General features: G+C 40.9%; 5 protein-coding genes across 5 annotated transcripts; 4 read left to right on the plus strand and 1 right to left on the minus strand.

Moving 5' to 3' along the window:
- Positions 1-4712: 4712 nt before the first annotated feature.
- F4812DRAFT_63575 (uncharacterized protein) lies at positions 4713-5890 on the plus strand. The gene is made up of 5 exons (XM_047939258.1): positions 4713-4747; positions 4799-4867; positions 4941-4997; positions 5237-5505; positions 5654-5890. Exons 4-5 carry the CDS (start codon positions 5306-5308, stop codon positions 5862-5864), a joined length of 411 nt encoding a protein of 136 aa, XP_047789041.1. The 5' UTR covers positions 4713-4747; positions 4799-4867; positions 4941-4997; positions 5237-5305; the 3' UTR covers positions 5865-5890.
- A 1674-nt stretch (positions 5891-7564) lies between these two features.
- F4812DRAFT_460289 (uncharacterized protein) lies at positions 7565-8817 on the plus strand (the record flags this gene model as incomplete). Its single annotated transcript, XM_047937675.1, has 3 exons — positions 7565-8289; positions 8414-8695; positions 8778-8817. The coding sequence occupies 3 exons, from the start codon at positions 7565-7567 to the stop codon at positions 8815-8817; spliced, it is 1047 nt and encodes a 348-aa protein (XP_047789042.1).
- Positions 8410-10429, minus strand: F4812DRAFT_63570 (uroporphyrinogen decarboxylase). Its single transcript, XM_047939257.1, has 3 exons — positions 10061-10429; positions 9942-9983; positions 8410-9882 (listed from the first exon to the last, which is right to left on the minus strand). The coding sequence occupies exons 1-3, from the start codon at positions 10116-10118 to the stop codon at positions 8882-8884; spliced, it is 1101 nt and encodes a 366-aa protein (XP_047789043.1). The 5' UTR covers positions 10119-10429; the 3' UTR covers positions 8410-8881.
- A 65-nt stretch (positions 10430-10494) lies between these two features.
- On the plus strand, positions 10495-13123 carry F4812DRAFT_432589 (uncharacterized protein). The gene has a single exon (XM_047934544.1). The coding sequence runs from the start codon at positions 10760-10762 to the stop codon at positions 12785-12787; it is 2028 nt and encodes a 675-aa protein (XP_047789044.1). The 5' UTR covers positions 10495-10759; the 3' UTR covers positions 12788-13123.
- A 2011-nt stretch (positions 13124-15134) lies between these two features.
- On the plus strand, positions 15135-18271 carry F4812DRAFT_432592 (uncharacterized protein). Its single transcript, XM_047934545.1, has 4 exons — positions 15135-15806; positions 15863-16381; positions 16440-17687; positions 17764-18271. Exons 1-4 carry the CDS (start codon positions 15510-15512, stop codon positions 17863-17865), a joined length of 2166 nt encoding a protein of 721 aa, XP_047789045.1. The 5' UTR covers positions 15135-15509; the 3' UTR covers positions 17866-18271.
- Positions 18272-18827: the final 556 nt, after the last annotated feature.

The following is an 18827-nucleotide window of genomic DNA, read 5'->3' on the forward strand; positions in this document are numbered from 1 at the left end:
ACTTTTATATATATTACGACTTGCAAAATTAATTAAGGAAATGAAATAATAGAAAATAATAAAAAGAAAAATTAAGGTAATATATAATAAATTTACCAATATATTTAAAAAATATTAGAAGAAATACTTAAAATTATTTGCTGAAAAACTAAATATTAATATAGGAGTCCCGGATTACGGACCTTACGATTATAAAATAGATTTTAAAAAAGGATAATTATTTAAATTAAATAGGGTATATTTATTAAGTGTAAACGAATAAAAAGTATTAATAAAAATTATCGAACGAAAACTTGAAAAAAAATATATATAAAAATTAAATTTACTAATAGGGAGTTTAATTTTTTTAATACCTAAGAAAAATAAAGATGGAATATTAAGATTAAATAATAATAGAAATATAATATATTAAAATATATATAATTATCGATATTTTAACTTTATTACCAAATAAAATAACTATTTTTTACTTAATATTAATAGTTTAATAAAAATAATAAAAAATGTAAAATAGTTTATAATGTTAGACCTTAAAGAGGTATTTTATTTAATTTGAATAGCTAAAGATAATAAATAGAAAATAGCAATACAAATTCCTTTTAATTATTATAAATATTTAATTATATTATTTGGACTAACAAATGCGTTAGCAATATTTTAAAGAATGATTGAAACTGTATTACGGAAGTTTTTAAAAAGAACAGTTTTTATTTATTTAAACGATATTCTAATCTTTTTCAACACCTTTAATTAATATAAAAAATATGTGGACAAAGTGTTAAAAGCTTTAAATAAGGCTAACTTTTTAATAAATTTAAAGAAAAGCGAATTTTACACATAAAAGATTAATTATTTAAGATATATAATTATATTTAAATAAATTAAAATATAAGATTTAAAAATTATAATAATATAAAATTAGTTAATATTAGATAATATTATTATTATATAATAATTTCACGGATTTATTAATTATAATAAATGGTTAATAAAGGACTTTAGTAAAATTATAGATTTTATTATAATTATTATACGGGGAAAAGAAAGAACTTTTTAATAAATGCCAAAAATAAATAAAATTTTTAAAAAAATATAAAAAGCCATTACTAACGATCCGATAATGAGATTACCTAAGTTAAACTAGTTGAAAAGAATTTATACGGACGGATTAAATACAATTATAAATGCAGTTTTAAAACAATTTAAAAACAATAAGATATGGTATTTAATGGTATATTTATTTAAAACCTTTAAAGAAGTTTAAATACGTTATTAAACCTATAATAAAAAATTATTTACTATTGTTATAACATTTAAAAAATGAAGATATTAACTTAGTGGAACTAAGGAATTAGTTATAGTACTATTTAATTATAATAATTTTAAAACATTAATAATTATTTAGAAATTAAGATTTAAAGTTTAAAAATAAATAAAATACCTTAGTAATTTCAACTTTAAAATAATTTACATTATAGGAAAAATAAATATGTAAGTAAATATATTTAATAAACTTAATAGCGTTAACATAAAAAATATAATAAAAGAAAAAGTAATATTTATATTAAACAAATAAGGAGCATTTATTTTATTAATATTATATTTTACAGAAAAAGATAATACTTAGATAATATATATTTAAAAAGCATTACTAGCAGAAGAATTACCCCTAGATATTAAAATAAGAAAAGGAATAATTACTTATTTAGGTAAAGTATATATATTAAAGACCTTATAACATAAGTTTATTAAAAAATATTATAAATATTTATTACACAGATATTAAGAAATCTTTCGAATTATATAACGAATTACGAGAGATTATAACTTCTTAGGCCTATTTAAAGTAATTAAGGAAGTAATTAACGACTGTAACATGTGTAATAAAACGAAGGTAATTAAATATAAGCTATATGAGCTTACGTAACCCACGGAAATCCCGGATAAAGTATGGAAAACTATTGCATAGGACTTTATTATTAAGTTATTATTATTAAAAGAATTTATAATTAATATATCATATAATAGTATATAGGTAATGGTTAATAGATTAACGAAATATAGATATTTTATATTATATAAAAAATTTAATATAGTTAAAAACTTAATTTATATATTTTTTAAATATATAATTAATAAATATGGATTATTAAAATATATTATTTTAAATAAAGATAAGTTATTTATATTTAAATTTTGAATTAACTTAATAATAAGAATGGGTGTAAAATAGAAATTGTTAATAATATATTACCCATAATTAAACGGATAAACGGAGCGTTTAAATTAAATATTAAAATAATATTTTCGTACGTACGTTAATAAAATATAAAATAATTAAGTAGAATTATTATTATAAGTAGAAATTACATATAATAATTTTATAAACGAAAATATAAAAATATTTTTATTTAAAGTAAATATTAATTATGATTTTATTATTACGGAATTAATTAATATAAAAGAAATATTTATCCTTAAGGTAAAAATTATAACGGAATAAGTTATTATTATGTAAAAATATTTAATAAATAAGCTTAAATTCTTATAAATAAGAATAAAGAAATATAATGATTAATATAAGATTGAAAGACTAATTTTTAAGAGGGGAAATAAGATTTATTTATTATAATAAAATATTAAAATTAAAAGATTAAATAATAAATTAGATTATAAAAAATTTAAATCTTTTAAAATTGAAAAAGTTATTTTAAAAATTAATTATAAATTATTATTATTAATAAAAACGAAGTTATATTTAGTATTTTATATTTCCTTATTAAAAAAAGTACTTAAAAATGTGTTAATATAGATTATTTTAGATGTTAAAACTAATTAAAAATATAAAATTAAGAGGGTATTAAACTTTAAACGATTTAGAAATTAAATTAAATATTTAATTAAATAGAAAAATTATTTATTAAAAGAAAATATTTAAGAATTAATTAAGTACCTTAAAAACGTTTAGGAGTTTATAAAAGCGTTTTACTAAGAAAATCTTAATTGCTTATAAATAATGACAGATTTATTCTTAAATTAAAACTATTTTAAAAAGTAACGGCCTTATTGGGGTTGTTTCCGGAAGAATTAAAAGGCTTAAATGGATTAGCTTGACTAATTTGATTAAAGGCACTTAAATCTGTAACTTCTTTTTTACATTTTAAATAATTTAACTTTTCTTTATATTAAAAAATATAAAAGGCTTTATCCTTAATTATATCTTTTTAATATTTTAGATAATAAAGGAGATTTAAGTGCTTATTAATTTTCTTTTAAAAAAATAATATCCTTTTTTAATACTTCTAAAATTCCTTATTTAATTTAATTAATTTATCTTTAATTTTGTTACGTTCCTTTTTTAAACGAAAAAGTTTAAAGGTAAAACAGTTAATAGAATTTGTTTTTATTATATTATAATTAATATAATTTATTTATTAGATATAATGGTTATAAGATAAAAGATTAATCACGAAAAAATACGATATTTCCTTGAAGCAATTATAATTAAAATATAATATTTCGGAAAGATTAAAGGTTTTAATGTAAATAGTACGAGACTTAAGAACTTAATATTAATTTAAGCAATAAGCTTTAATAAACGATTTAAAAACGCATTTTAATATTATTATAATTAGTTAATTTAATAAAAATAAAGAATAAAGTAAAGAAATTTATTAAATTAAAAACTTCGAGGACGAAGAATATAGGAAAAAGAGAATAATATTATAAATTAATATTTATTAGAAAACGTATTAATTTAGGTAACAGGAGCGGGGATGTCCTAAGGGAACGGATAAACCCCAATTATAGATTAACCCTTATATGATTTGATTAATTTAATTAATTTAATTAATTTAATTAAATTAATTAAATTATTCAAATTAACCATATTATAATACCTTTAAAACATTAAATAAAAAAAAGGTTTATAAGATATTTAAAATTATTATATATTTAGATATTTATTTACGTTTTTTTAGTTATTAATCTAAATCTTATATCTAACTCATATAAGGGGAAGGATTTTAAGCTTTCTTAACGAACATTTTTAACGTTTTATTGACACCTGATCCGTATTGTTACTGTTTACCTAAAATCAAGACCCTTGTTACTACACTCTAACGGACCTGAGTGTAGGTTCGTCACAAGAAAAAGAAAAATATATAATTGATTTAATCTGGGGAAAAGAACAAAAACACCCCGTATTCCCGGTATTTCCGGTAAGGCGAGACGCCAGACGGTTAGATTCGAACTAATAACCTGCAGATCTTGCTAGATAGGCAGCTTACCAGCCTACCTAAGGTATGCGTACGGCTAAGGCTACGGCTAAGGCTGACTTGGCTGCTATGCGTTAAATCCTTCCGGGCTGGTTTAGAGGCACATATATTACACATTACTATGTACATACTTTACCAATAACCAGCCCATGCGGAGGTAATACAACTAGTGTATAAGGAAATAACAAATATATTAAGGTAGGGAATAGACATTCCCGACTATTACAGAAGCCAAGAGACAGCTACCTAGTATAGTGTGTAACCTGACAATTAACGACCTGTTACCTTTAGTGGACTTCTAGGTTTTAGGAGACTCTGTTAAAAGCATACAAAGCATGTATGGAAGTTGATGTAAGTTGCGTGATAGACAAGCAGGCGCTGGCTGGATCACCCGACAGTTTCTATTACGTCTTAGTTACACCATTGCGTCGGGTAGTGGAGAAAAGTACCTAGATGGGTTCTTGCTTCTGGTAGGTATTACCTTAGGAGGTAGGTTAGGTACCTAACTAACCTAACCTTAGGTAGTGTATTACCTATTTTTTTTTTCTTTCTCGGTGATACCTTTCCGACTTTCTGGTCAGTCATAGCATGTAAGGGCCTTTCTTTTTTTTTTGTCGAGTCTTGTGATTGAAAAGTTAGTAGCTAACGCCCAGGTTTTCCAAGTTGCCGAGCGCATAAAGAAGGAAAGTCTGGTATAAATATAATAGATAAATAAATAAGGTAATGGTAATATAAAGAGAAACCTTACATGCCGTCGAAAACTTTTCTTGTTCAATATCGCAAAAAGTTGTTCCGACAGGTTGTTGCTTGTTGCTTGTTACCCAGCCAAGATCGCGCAATTCCTAAAGAGCTAGTTTTTTAGTTTTTTTTCTTGGATTCAACTATCAATTTTCTTAACATAGACGCTCCCGAGGTTCCTCTTTGTCCTACTTACATACAAATCTCATACCAAAAAATAGGAAAATAGCGAAACTCTTTCTGTACCTATCAGTTAGGTTCTCCCACGGGTTGAGCTTTGAATAGTTAATATGACGGGACATATGACATCGACTGGGCGGGGCGGCGCCGGTAACATCGCCGACGCTTCCAAGTCCCCCAAAATCCAACCGGCTGACCTCGAGACTCCGACTCTGAAAACTTCTATTGTCACTACCGGCCGCGGCGGCTCCGGTAACATGGCGCCGAATACAGACCCCGTCGAGACGCGAGCACGCCAGGACGTCGGCCCGTAAGTTTGTAACTACCTACTACCTACCTACCTAACACTTTTTTATTATTATTATGTCCCTATTCTGTTGGGAAATAGATTGGGTGCCTAAGATAGGCGAACTTAATGAAACGGAGAAAAGCTAACATGATCTATCTCATGGCCCAAGTATCGAGCGACGAGCGAGCCAGGGCGCAACGCACGTCGGACGCGGCGGGGCAGCCAACGTGGTGAGACCCAACAGCGAGGAGGCCGAAGCGTCCAAGACGAGTCTCGAGGGATCGACGACGGAGGAGCACCACCACAACGGCAAGAACCACCACGCCAACGGGGCGAACGGGCTGGCGGCTAAGGCCAAGGAGTTCTTCAAGAAGGTCTAGGCGGCCTTGAGAAGGAAGGGGAAGAAGGAGGGGAAATCTCAGAAGAGGCGTTCAAATGGGATCTGGACGCCTGAACCTATCGATGGGGTTGAGACGGAGACGGGGGGGTGAAAGGCGTATTCGTGGTGGTGTGTTCAAAAAGTTTTTCGCTTTGCTTCGTGTTGCTTTCTTATTCCCGTATACCTTTAAGAGGATGGTGCCGGTGTGGGTGAGCATGGAGTTACGGGTTTACCAGTTGGTCATGTTACGTTAACAACCTACCTTAAGGCTTAGGTAGGTATGTTATGGAATGGAATGGAAGTGGCAAGGTCATCGGGTTTGCGCGAACGGATAACGGTTGTGATGCTAAGAGCATCGGCGATCATAATCATACAGAGTCAGGGGTAAATGACGATAGCGAAACCTACGAGCTAGGTAGGCAAGCATAATATTGAGCGGCTCTTTCATACATTGTATGAAGGTCTATACACGACAATAGGTAGATGTCGACGCAGTAGGTACAGTCAGCCTCTTTACTACCCAATTTCTTGATATAATGTAATTGGTCGTTATTAAAGCTATCACATGCATTATTTGGCTTACGTTCTCGTGTTACTTATATAAACATAGAGTGCTCTCTCTGAATACACGAGTCCCATTGGACCATTTCCTTCCGTCTTACATTCTCAGTATCGAATCAACGCTCTCTTCGGGGTAGAAAGATTGAGGCTCTTACAAATATATATTGGTTGGTGCGATACCTAGCGCAAGAGGGAGCCTATAGCGAATCCTTTTATCATACGCTGCATTAGCTTAAATAGGTACCACGCATGACTTCCCGAGCGCAGAAAAACGGCTAGGTTAGCCAGTTAACTTGCGGCAAGTCTCTTTCTCAGGGTAGTAGTACATGTCGGCGACTCGCCAAGTTGTCGGGTCAAGTACTACCAGGTAGTTTAGAGCCTCCCTCTCCATAAGGTGTAATTTTGTGTGAGGATGGCGTTGAATACACACATGTGGGCTTGAGAAGTAAGGGGCGAATGAAGTTTGCTGATAGGTATGCTATCATTACTACCCCTGAATAAGTTGGTTGCTATGTATATTGACTACCTACCTGCCATGCACCGGTAGTTTCGATATAGTAAGATCACACCACGGTTGTTTATAACCTACCCCTATTAACTTTCTAACTCGTGTGTCTTATGTGTTTATAACTCGCCCGAAAAGCATTTTGCGAAGCCGACATGGATCACGATATCCAGAGGCGTCTACGCGGCGGGAAAAACAAGGTATAGTTTCAACGTGGTATTGAGATGTAGGTATTCGTAATAACAATCCGAGCGGCGTTATAGGCAATTCCCGTTTTCCCGTTCCGACTGCGGAATTTATTCGTGAGTCACGACGAGGCCCGCGATGCCGGCGGAAGGCACCGACAAATATGGAAGGCCCGGTGACTTCGCCTCAAAATGAGCCCATGACCGTAGTATTGGCTTGTCCCGATTCTATACTAACCTGACTCCTTTTCTCCACTTACATGCTATTTCCCTAACTCGTCTTCTCCATTTTCTAGATTAAGTGAGGACCTACCTAACTTAGATAAACTTGGCGATGATAAATAAATAAATAGATAAAAAGGGATAAAGGGGAGGTTTAGAAGCAGAAGAGAGAGGAAAGTTTTTAAGTTTCTTTTTTTTTTAAAAAAAAAAAAAATCAAAATCGACAAGATGGCTGCACACACCCCCGTGTCTGTAACCGTATACACGCAGCCCCCTGAAGACCTCATCACCCTCTTGCGGACGCACCACCGCCCCTACGCGCTACCGCTTCTCCGGCGCCTGAGTTTCACACGGTTCCCGGGCGGCATCACGGAGCACGCGCGCATCCTATTCGCCTCCGCGTCGGGCCTTTCGCCGCGGGACCACTACCAACACCACCACCACCACAGCGCGCCCTTCGCCGCCGCGTACCTGGACCTATCGCGGGGGCCCGAGACCGAGATATGGCTGTACTCGAGCGTCGAGGCCCTAGGTGCTGGCACCACCACCCACCCTAGCCCAAGCCACCAAGACCAAGACCAAGAAGAAAAGGTTGCGGCGGCGGCCGAGTGCGCATACCAACTGCTGCGCGAGGTCAAAGCGCTGCGCGAGGCCTTCTACACGCCGGGGACGGCGCACGCGGCGGCGCAGCGGCAAGAGGGGCTGGGCCTGCGGCCGGCGCGGATCCTGGCGGGGACGCTGAGCGAGGCGACGAGGGTGGCGCTGGCGAACCGCGGGGTCGCGTTCGGCTACGTGGCCGTGTTCGACAAGTGGATGTTCCGGCTGGGCGCGCTGCCGGATGTGCCGAGCCCGCTCGAGGAAGGGGAGGAGGAGGGGATGGGGATGGAGTGGAGGCCCGTTCGCAGGGAGGATATCCCGCTTATGTTGTCGCGGACGAGCATTCCGCGGAAGGAGTATGTTACTTTTTTTTTCTCCTCCTTTCTCCTCTTTCTTTTCTTTTTTCCGAGGCTATGTATGATCTTGGTGCCTTAGGTACGGTTGAGATTTTTGTACGGGGCGAAACTAAACATCGCACAGACGAACTATCGTATTGCTGCCTAGCATGGCCGTGTACAAGAGCGACGGCACGCCTATCGCGTGGGTCTTGCTGGGGCCCGACTCTTCGCTGAGCAACTTGCACTGCGAGGAGGAGTGGCGCGGCAGGGGCTTTGCAAAGGCGGCTGCTGTTAAGATCCTGCGCGAGCGCTTGAAGGAGTACGATGACGATGAGCATTGCTGGGCCGATGTTGCTCCAGATAACCCGAAGAGCCAAAGGGTTTGTAAGAGTTTGGGTGGAAAGATTGCGTGGTCAGTCTCATGGTAAGTTAAATATTTTCGTCGACATCACTGGTTTATCTTAGGTATTCACTCTTGCCCTGGATAGCATTCTGACATCAACTAGGAGTGGAATAGATTTAGACGCGAGCTTCCCAGATCGATAGAATTTTATAGAAAACCCCAGATAGACTAGCTGGAAATGCGGTAGATTTTGAAGATAGGTATTCGTTACCTACTAGTTAAGCGTTGGATTTCTTGTAGATAGAACTTAAGATCCTCCGGGTTCACCAACGGCGTAATGCCGTGGCCGAGATTCGCAATCCAACCCTTCTTGCCACCTCCAAACCCTTTAACCATTTCTTCTACCGTCTCAGTTATCGACGCTTTTGTCCCGTATAACACTCCCGGGTCCGCATTCCCCTGGAAGACTATCCGCCGGTTTCCCCGGATCTTGACGGCTTCGGCGGGGTCGATCTGCCAGTCCAGACCGACGACGTCGTAGCCTAGATCGCAAACCGAGTCTAACGCAAAATTGGCTCCCTTGGGGAAAACGATCATAGGCACACGTTCCAAGCCCAGTTCGGCTAGCCTCTTTGGCAGGTTCTGCGAGATATAAGCTAGGTAGGGTTCGCTGAATTTCTTGAATGTCGAAGGCGAGAGCTCTCCTGCCCACGAATCGAAGACTTGAATGAGCTGAGCGCCCGCCTTGACTTGCAGCGCCAGATACTCGACGCAGACCTCCGAGATCTTTTGCAGCAAGGCCTTAGACTCCTCGGGGTATCGGTAAATCCACTTCTTGCTTTGGATGAACAGCTTTGTACCGCCTCCTTCGACCATATAGCAAAAGAGAGTCCAGGGAGCACCGCAGAACCCAATTAACGGTACACGGCCGTTCAGCTTCTTCCTCGTCAAAGTTATCGCCTTATACACGTAATCTAGCTCAGCCGCGACATCCACGTTTTTGTTGAGGACCTTAGAGTATTGGCCATCGTCAGGCGATTGGAGTGGATCCGGGAAGTGCGGTCCCTTCTTGTCGACCATTTCCACCACCATTCCAAGAGCCTGCGGTACGACGAGGATATCGGAGAAGATGATGGAGGCGTCTAGTAGACCGGCGAACCGCTCGATGGGCTGAAGAGTCAGGGTCGAAGCGACTTCGGGATCGCGACAGCATTCGAAAAAGTCGCGATTACCTTTGGCTTCGTGGTATTCGGGTAGATACCGGCCAGCTGACGAGGCCATCAGCAATTGAACGTCCTTATATCCGGGCTAGCTACGTTTTGCATACCTTGACGCATAATCCATATCGGCGCGCGCTCTACATCCTCACCTAGATTTTGACAACAACTCGGATTAGTATGGCTTTGGAGATAGCGATGGTAAATAAAAGAAGAAAATAATACAAACCTCTGGCTGTCCTTAGGATTAGGTCATTGGCTAACGGCGCGAAATCTAGTTGAGTCATGGTCCTTTGACGAATGCGGTCAGGATTTAATTGGAGGAGTAAGAGAGTGTTATTTGTTATTCGTTATATGTTATACATAGTATGTAGGGAGGAAGTCTTGAGGTAATGTAGGTGTATTGTAAAAGTTGCCCGTCCCTCCCCGTCTCGCTTGACCCCACGGCTGCCCACGATTTGCTAGCTCCGATGGTGGGATGTGCCCCTGTAATGCCTTATGTAAGGAGCTCGCCTAGCTGCCCAGCTAGGTACCTTAGGTACCTAGCCACCTAACCCAGCCAGCCCGCCCATACATCATCGGGGAATACGGATAAAACGTACAGCATGCTAGGTAATAGTGGGGACATGAAGCTTGAATTTGTCCAATAAGCTTCTTTCAATTATTTCCCTAAGCTCCAACTTTCAACCTCAATTCTTTCACAAGCCTTTTTATTTTTATTTTCATTTTTTTTGCAATTCGATGTCGATATAGCCTCATTGGCGCCCAATCGCGCCAGCTGGCTGCACTAGAAGAACCACCAATGGAATAGATTTAACCGTCACTCTCCGCTTCGAAATGTTTTGACCACACCTATCCAACTTTAGGTACTCATGATTGAAAGGAGGGTCTATACGTCCCATCCTTTTCCTTTATTTTCCCTCCGCCCATGTCTCCCGTCTTGGTTTCGCAATGTCGTCGAGCCGCCAACCGTCGCATACGTTCCCAGAACGATAGCATATGGATCCCCGACGCCCTTCTCGCCGCCGTATTTGATCGTTACTGCATGAACTCAAGGACAATCGTTCGTTATGGCTCCTCTGTTCCTGGACCGATGGAGAACCGAAGGCGCATGGGGAAAAGACATATGGGAGAACTCAATCTGGGCCAAATGCGCTCTGGTTCACCTTTGTGGGGGCTCGAGAATTTGGCAGACTTGACGCAATGGCATTGGAAGCCGCCATTGCTGCCTCACGAGCGACTTCAACAACGCCGAGACGCGAGAGCACGCGAGCGGCCCTTCGTACGAACCATGCTGAACTGGTTTTCTCAGACTGCGATTGAAGAGGCTGGGACCCAATTGTCACCGAATATGGGCTGGGATGCTCAGACTCTGCCGACGCAAATCGTCGATGCCGGTCTAGATCTCGTTTTTCGGGATTTGGTATCTATGGAAACAGCTGCGACAAGACCAAATTTCAAAAAGTTCTGTCATAGCTGGCGTAATTACCTTGCTGGTAGTCCTTATTCTGGCGATACTATTCGCACCGTATTGGATGGCATCCAACAGGGAATCAATACGTCACGAACGGGCACCGAGCAATCTTTTGAATGGACCATGGACCGAATTAAGCTGGAGTTGCTTGATGCAACTGTCGCAGGTCTCTCTAATCATGGGGTAGACGAGCAAAGCCGTTTCAATGACCTTATTTGGTGCGATATATTACAAAGAATTTCAGAGTTAACGATCAATACCGTGCGCCTCTTTCGTAAAGCCATGGACTATATACCGGAGAATCATTTGAATGACGTGTCGACAGGCGTGTTAGCTAATATACGCACCTTTTTGATCGCCTCAAGTCTTCATACGGACCGTTCGAGTATCAGTCGGCAAGCCAACAAAATGGCTGCATCCCTGAGAAAGCTTAACTCAACCGATCATCTCCACATACTTGAAGATGGTACTAAGCACTTGTTAATGCTTAGAAAAACGACAAATTTATACTTCCCTCGGATACGTATGGGCTGGCTACAACTCTTAGCCCGGCTACCAAGTGTAGACGACGGTTATCTGGCAAAGACAGCTTGTATTCTCGAAGCTGGCAAACGCGTAAAATCTCTTTCGAACAGAGAGATTTGTGAAATGTATTTGGCTATGCATCGCTCTTCGCTTAAATGTCGCGATAGAATGTATAACTGCGTCCAGAAATATAACGTGGAAGATTCGGAAGCCTATGGTCACTTCGGTATGGAATTATGGGAGACGGATCAATTCGGGTTGGCAAAAGGCTTTTGTAAGTTTCTCTATAAACTTGGCCGAGAGCAAGACGTTATGAAATTTGCGAAAGGCGCCCGAATCTTTATCAAGTGCGAGGCAAGTCCTTTAGCCAACATTGCTATTGGGGTGGGCGATCCAGTTCTAGCTATAAACATCTTAAACCTCTATAGGGAAAGTAGAGTGGATGAAAAAAGAATGGGAGCTCCTCGGGGCTCCTCGTATACGAGCTTAGCGACGGCGACTTTGATAACTCTCTCCAAAAACCGATCATTCAGGCCCTACAAAATTTTAAGTGCTCTGCGGGTAAAGCAACTTCCGGGAAAGCATGTTCAAGGACCTCTCAGGTTCCCTACGATACGTCAACTACGAAAAGCAACGATAGCGGCAACTAGAGCAGCAATGACGTTTGCTATCTTAGAGAACATATCGTCTAAGCAATCTTTTACTTTTATCTCGAATTGCATCACCTACCTTCAAAAGAAGCGTGGCCTGGTGGTAACAGAGCCTGCCCTGCGGGCGTTACTCCACAACATCACAAGGGACCTTGCAGAAGGGAAGCCTGGCAGAATCACCCGACTACGGTGGTTCCTATCCCTGGCAGATAGGCATATCGGTCGCGACAGGATGTTGAAGCTTGGTTTGGCTCTAAAGGAATGGAGAAGAATCAATGCCTGGCGTCGCCGTATGGATGCCGGATGAGGCGCCGGCCGAAGCCAGGGTGGCTTGAAAAAGCAAAACGCAGAAAAAAAAGGAGGAGGGGCACAAGTCCTGGCCGTCTAGTAATGTACCTACTAGACGAAAGCCGGGTGTGATAAAAACCGAACCACGGTCTTGGGATACCTACTTGGGATACCTAGTGTGTGTGTGTGTGATGTGTGGATACGCGCCAGGGTATGTGATCAGCATACTATGTACATACCTAGGTAGTATAGTCGATATATAGCTGGGGGAAAATAAATATATATTTTTCAATAGTATGACAAGCAAGATGTCGTGCGAACTACGTAATGCATTACAGTATGAACTGATTCCGGCTGGGTTCGCTTGTTCAAACGAGAGGAGAGGAGGGTGGTGATTGGTATTCATGGCAGGTTAAAGTTTCTGTTAGAAAGAGTTGAGCTTGTTATTACATTGTCATCGGTTACACGGCAGCTGGAAATGTCTTAAGGAGCACAGGGGCATTGTCGGACTTGGGCGTCAGCCTCCTTGAGGGTTTAAAACGCTGGGGTTGGGCAGGGGGAGTTAGGGAGTTGGGAAGTTAGAGTTACAACATACGATAAAAGGGAGTACCTGCATCGATATGAGTTATATAACCAGATCCCAAGGTACCTAATATAACTACCTACCTAAGTACCTAACCTGGGTATATACTTGTATGTACCTTAGGTATTGTTTAGGTAGGCTTGTTACTTACAACCAGGTAGATAGGTTCGAAGGTTCGAAGGTTCGAAAGACCGGCCGGCGCCGCCGAGCGAGGCTGGATTTAATGCCAAAGCGCACTATTTAAGTAGTTAATATGCGACAGACCAGATGCAGAAACGAGAATGGGGTGAAGGGGTCTAAAAGAGCGACGAGGTTGTTGATTGGCGGCCGTAAATGGTTAGGCTTGACTTTTATATAGAAGGTTGTTCCTTGATGTTTTTCTCTCTTCTTGAGCTTTGAGCTCTTTCTCCGTTTATTGTTTATTCGGGGATACGTTTCCCGAGTTGCTGGGAGAGCTACCTGGACTACCTAGCTTGCCCCCTAGTAAGTACGCCTGTACCCCGCTATGGATATTCGTTTAGTGTATCTATCACCCATGCGCTAGGTAGTGCTAGCATGTGCTAAGAATACAAGTGCATTACTATTTCAGGTACCTAACTTTAACTCACCCGCATCACTATATTACCAGGTAGGTATGCAAGCCTGTGTCTCAATGCTTCGGTGTATAGAAGAATACCAGGCAAGTACGATATAATAGGCAAGTGCGTAATATTACCCTTAAGTAAGGTTAGGTACAATACACTCTCACCTAGTACCAGAGCTTTTAAAGTGGGCGCAAGGTTATGTAAAATGATCCACACCAAACTCGCGCGCCTACCTAATCTTTAGGTGCCAGGGGTGCATATACTCTCTCTATTATACCTCTGTTAGGAGGTAGCTAGTAATTCTTCCCCATCTTTTTAATATATTCTCCATTTTCATCTTATTCGCCTCAAGAGCTAAGCTATACTAGAATAAACAGTACTGTTCGGTCCGCTTTCTCTTACATAACATTATCTATCTATCTATCCCTCTCTTTCTCTCTTTGCCTCCCGAACTCGCTTGATATACCCTACCGTTTATTCGTGGGCGGTTCCGCCATGCGCCAGATACCGCAGCGGCGACGGAAGGCACATATAACGCTGCCGGTTCGGTTCATGAACTGTTGATCGCACGTAAGGGAGTCCAAGGCACCGGTATATTATTACCCCCCCCCCCCCCCCCCCCTCTTCAACATGCAGAATCTGTCTAGCTCGTCCCAATAGTAAAAGAGGTGTGGGTGCAGATGCCGATAACTGAATCGGGTTCTGTTCTGATTTCATATAATAGACCTTCGACTCGCCACACCTAAATAGACGACTTGATTTGTTTTTACGTCCGTACCTTTATCGTCTTGTATCGTCTTGTATCGAAGATAATCCTACGAAACATCCGTCGAGCCCCGAGAAGCAAATAAATTGGTTTCGGCGCCCAATTACCCGATACCAAAAATCCCCGGCATTCTGGGAGAGATCTGACATGAAATCTGGGGGGTTAGATGGACCTATGAGATCGAGGCGACGATCCACAGGGCGGCGTCGGCGCATTAGCAGGGCTCAAGTAGATCTTTACAATCCCGCACCAACTCCGGCCGCTTTCCCACCATAACACCTTTCTTCAGCTATGGACCAAACCGACCACGTGGCCGGCTTAGATCCGGATTCGCGCGCCGCCTGGCAGGCGAAGCCAATCCGCCGGCGCAACCGTATGATTAATAGGTATGATTATACCCTTTTGTGTCTAGGATCCCTATACCTTCCTATAGTCTCAGTATAAAGAATACAGACAAGAAAAATCCAAAAAAAAAAAGAAAAAAGAGCCAAAACGCAATCCAGATATATATACTATTTATCCCTAACATGTCTAATTTTCTCCTTATATCCCCCTTAAACTAATACCAAGCGCGGATGCTAACCCACATACACGGAGTATCCTAGAAACAAACTTGGTTTTCGGGCAAATTTTTCAATAATATAGCCTGGGAATCAACGTTTGTTTCTCGCGCTCCGTCAATAAAAGTTGTCTAGAATGTCGAAGAAGAAAGTTAAAATGTTCCAAAACGAGCCCATCCTGCACAAACTGCAGTAAGGCTGCTCGAGAATGTCTATATATAGGCCCACGACTAGACGAAGCTAGCCAAATGCGCTTAGCTGAAATCAAGGAGAAGCAGGGAACTCTCGAGCGAGAACTCGAGCGCGATGTCGCAAAGTTTACTACGTCGAAGAGCATGCTACAGCAGCGAAGTATTGCCGACGATGTTGCAGGTGAGGACGGCGAAGAGGGCGATCTAGAAGCTACGCCTCTTGCAGCTCTAGATGTTACGTATGAAGATGATGCCGATGGGGCGGGTGATATGATAGACCTGGGGATCCAGATCGGAAAGATGCGCATCACCGAAAGGATAGGCGGTCTCTCGCGACCTAGAATATCTGAAGAAGTATGTAACGCATGCTAGGACTCGTAAGGCTGAGATACTTACAAAATAACTTTTAGATCTCGGCGGGCATCTCGGGCTCGCAACTTTCGGGCCCGCAACATCTGCAGCATGGAGGGCAGACGTCTGGGACCGAAGACCTACCCGCATTCCTAAAGCCAGGAGATCAATATATAGTACCTACTTCTGGCTTCTTTTTCGGTCAGTTGGGAGAGCCGCCGTCTATTCTCCAATTTTTACCGTACAGGGCCGCTGCAGATCAGTTAATGAAGCAGTATTTTACTTGCGTTCATCCCATAGCTCCTTGCGCTCACAGGCCGACGTTAGAGGCTACCTATTCAACATTCTGGGAGGAAATTAATGCAGGATATGAACCCCGACCTTCGATGCAAGCTGTAATCTTCGGGGCTATGTTTAGCGGAGCCATTAGCATAGATGAGAATACGCCCGAGTTCGCCGGATATCCCAGAGCAAGCTGGGTTTCCAGCCTCAAGATGGGCACCGAAACTGCGTTAAGTAAGGCTAACTTTTTACGGACTACCAAGGTAGAAACGATGCAGGCGTTTATTATGTATATGGTTAGTCCCATCCACTTTCGAGGAATTTACGTGGCTCACCTCACTGACCTTCTGACAGATTCCCCTTTGCAGGGGTGAAGTATCACGGGCTCATTCAGTACTTGTTGGTGCGGCAGTAAGGATGGCTGAATGCATGGGTTTACATCGCGACGGTGAAGCATACGGCCTTACACCTCTTGAAACGCACGTTCGGCGTTTGATATGGCACCAATTATGCTTCCTTGATATACGCACTTGTGAAGCCCAAGGACCGAAGCCGGTGATTAGGAAAGAAGACTACGATACGAAATTGCCTCTAAACTGCAATGATGAAGAGCTTACACACGCTATACGGGCGCCAGAGCCGTCAGACACATGGACTAACAATACTCTGGCATTGATACGTTTCGAAATTAACGAAATAATGCGTGTCATATGGCTCGATAGGCGGAGACTCGAGACCCGCCGAACTACGTTAACAGCTGTGCTCACCAAGATCGAAAACTTCAGACGGAGGATGTCAGAGAAATATGATCGTCTTCTAGATGTTACACAGCCGATTCAAAGGTATGCGAAGTGCGTCATGTATCTGTTGACATACCGCCTTCACGTCATGATCTTGCACCCATATCACTCAAATGCTGCCAACCCAATGCCGCCGCGACTGAACCAACTTCTTATTACCTCTGGCATCATGATCGTCGAGCTCGCAATCCAGCTCGAGACAAACTCTAATTTTAAAGATTGGGCGTGGTATCTTGGTGCTTATTTTCAATATCAAATCGCGCTGTTATTAGCGACCGAAGTTTATTTCAGGCCGCAGTCTCGCGATGCCGACCGGATATGGTCGTGCTTAGACTACGTTTTTGGCATGGACCGCAGGCTTCCACCCGAAGCTAAGGCTGTTCAGCTCCTTTCCGAGATACAAAACAAGACAGCAGTATACATGCGCATGCGAAAGATGCGTGGGCCCACGAGCCTCTCGCAGGCTATCCCTGGACAAAATGTCGTCGCGGGTACCTCAAGGCCGTCGCCGCCTCTGCAAAATCACCCACACATGTCGGCGGTGGGAATGGCTCCGGACATACCGAAGGTTGAGCCGGGATATACCCCACCGATGCCGGCTGGGCCTTCGGGGCCACAATCACAGATGGTGTTTGCTGGCGTATCGGATGGGCAGGCATTGTGGAGCTTACCACCAAATCACGCAAGTCCCGGGAGCGATAGCTCGAGCATAGAGCACGGGGGCCAGCGGATCGCCACACCAGGGACGAGAAGTGGGGCGGGGATAGGTCAAAGTGGTAATATCATGGATAATATTGATTGGGTAAGTCTCTCAGCTGCCTCGGTCGCTTGACCCCTTGAACTACCTTCAGCGGTCATGCTAACCATGAGGGCTTCAGGATACGATCAACTCACTATTTCCTAATGATCCGCAAACGGGCGGGCTAAGCATACACGGATTCAACGACCCGAATTTTGGTGTTGCAGGTTGGAGTACTTGATAGGAATAGGACAACAACTTGGGTTTCTCTATTCTTCTTTTTTCTCCCCTCTTCATCTTCGAACTAGACGATGATATGAAGCAATTCGTAGTAGTAGTAGTAGTAGCAGGAGCAAAGCGGTCACTTGTATTTTTTGCTTCTTTTTTTGTATATCGGTTCGGGAGCTGGAGGGCAACAAACAAATACCTAACGAGACACGGGGGACTGGAGATATATCATTGTGTTAGAAACTTTGCACTCGCTTCAGAGGGAAACTCTTTATTAGAAAAAGAAAAAGAAAAAGAAAAGAAAGAAGAGAAAAGAAAAATGTATCCTCAACTTGTGAGAAGTATAGTTGTCTATGCTTGTTTAATTCTAAATATGTGATAAAGGAGCAGCTATATATTATACTCCAATTAAATCTCCCAAGTCACATTTTCATACTATATTTTACGTTGCCTTTACCTATTCTAAATATGAGGTACTTAACTTACCTCCTATGCAGATATAACACTACGAACCGTCATAAGGCACACAATAATTTGGCGATACGTAAAATTGAAGTAGTGGTGGTCATAAATTCTCTTTCTGGTATAAATACACATACAAACAATCCATCAGTCATCTTCATATGATGAACGTAGCAGAGAAAAAAAAAAGTGTTCGTAATAGAGAGGGGTAATTATTAAAAAAACCATCAAGGTCGTGACTCGTTAAATAGGTAGGTAAACAATTTCTTCCATTTTTCTGCGAAAACTCCATCTAAAATCCGTATGATTTAGAGAAAGGGGAGAGGGGAATATTTTGGAGGAAGAAGAAAAAGAAAAAATCTCATTTCATGCAGAATAGGTATTTTGAGAGCGGGAAATAGAGGTGAAAAGAAAGAGTCATTCATGCATGCTAAGGCCAAGCAAGTAACGCCTAAACCAAGGTATCACCGCCAGTTTCCCTTTACCAGAGAGAGAAATTTTTTTTTTTAAAAA

Source organism: Daldinia caldariorum, assembly GCF_022478825.1.
Source record: "Daldinia caldariorum strain CBS 122874 unplaced genomic scaffold F4812scaffold_11, whole genome shotgun sequence".
NCBI lineage: Eukaryota > Fungi > Ascomycota > Sordariomycetes > Xylariales > Hypoxylaceae > Daldinia > Daldinia caldariorum.

Coding starts and splice junctions, on each gene's coding strand:
- F4812DRAFT_63575 (XM_047939258.1), top strand. CDS start 5,306: ATGACGGGACATATGACATCGACTGGGCGGGGCGGCGCCGGTAACATC. Junction 5,506..5,653: donor GCACGCCAGGACGTCGGCCC/GTAAGTTTGTAA, acceptor TCATGGCCCAAG/TATCGAGCGACGAGCGAGCC.
- F4812DRAFT_63570 (XM_047939257.1), bottom strand. CDS start 10,118: ATGACTCAACTAGATTTCGCGCCGTTAGCCAATGACCTAATCCTAAGG. Junction 9,984..10,060: donor AATCCTAAGGACAGCCAGAG/GTTTGTATTATT, acceptor GTCAAAATCTAG/GTGAGGATGTAGAGCGCGCG. Junction 9,883..9,941: donor GATATGGATTATGCGTCAAG/GTATGCAAAACG, acceptor TGGCCTCGTCAG/CTGGCCGGTATCTACCCGAA.
- F4812DRAFT_432589 (XM_047934544.1), top strand. CDS start 10,760: ATGTCTCCCGTCTTGGTTTCGCAATGTCGTCGAGCCGCCAACCGTCGC.
- F4812DRAFT_432592 (XM_047934545.1), top strand. CDS start 15,510: ATGCGCTTAGCTGAAATCAAGGAGAAGCAGGGAACTCTCGAGCGAGAA. Junction 16,382..16,439: donor AGGCGTTTATTATGTATATG/GTTAGTCCCATC, acceptor ACCTTCTGACAG/ATTCCCCTTTGCAGGGGTGA. Junction 17,688..17,763: donor TCATGGATAATATTGATTGG/GTAAGTCTCTCA, acceptor TGAGGGCTTCAG/GATACGATCAACTCACTATT.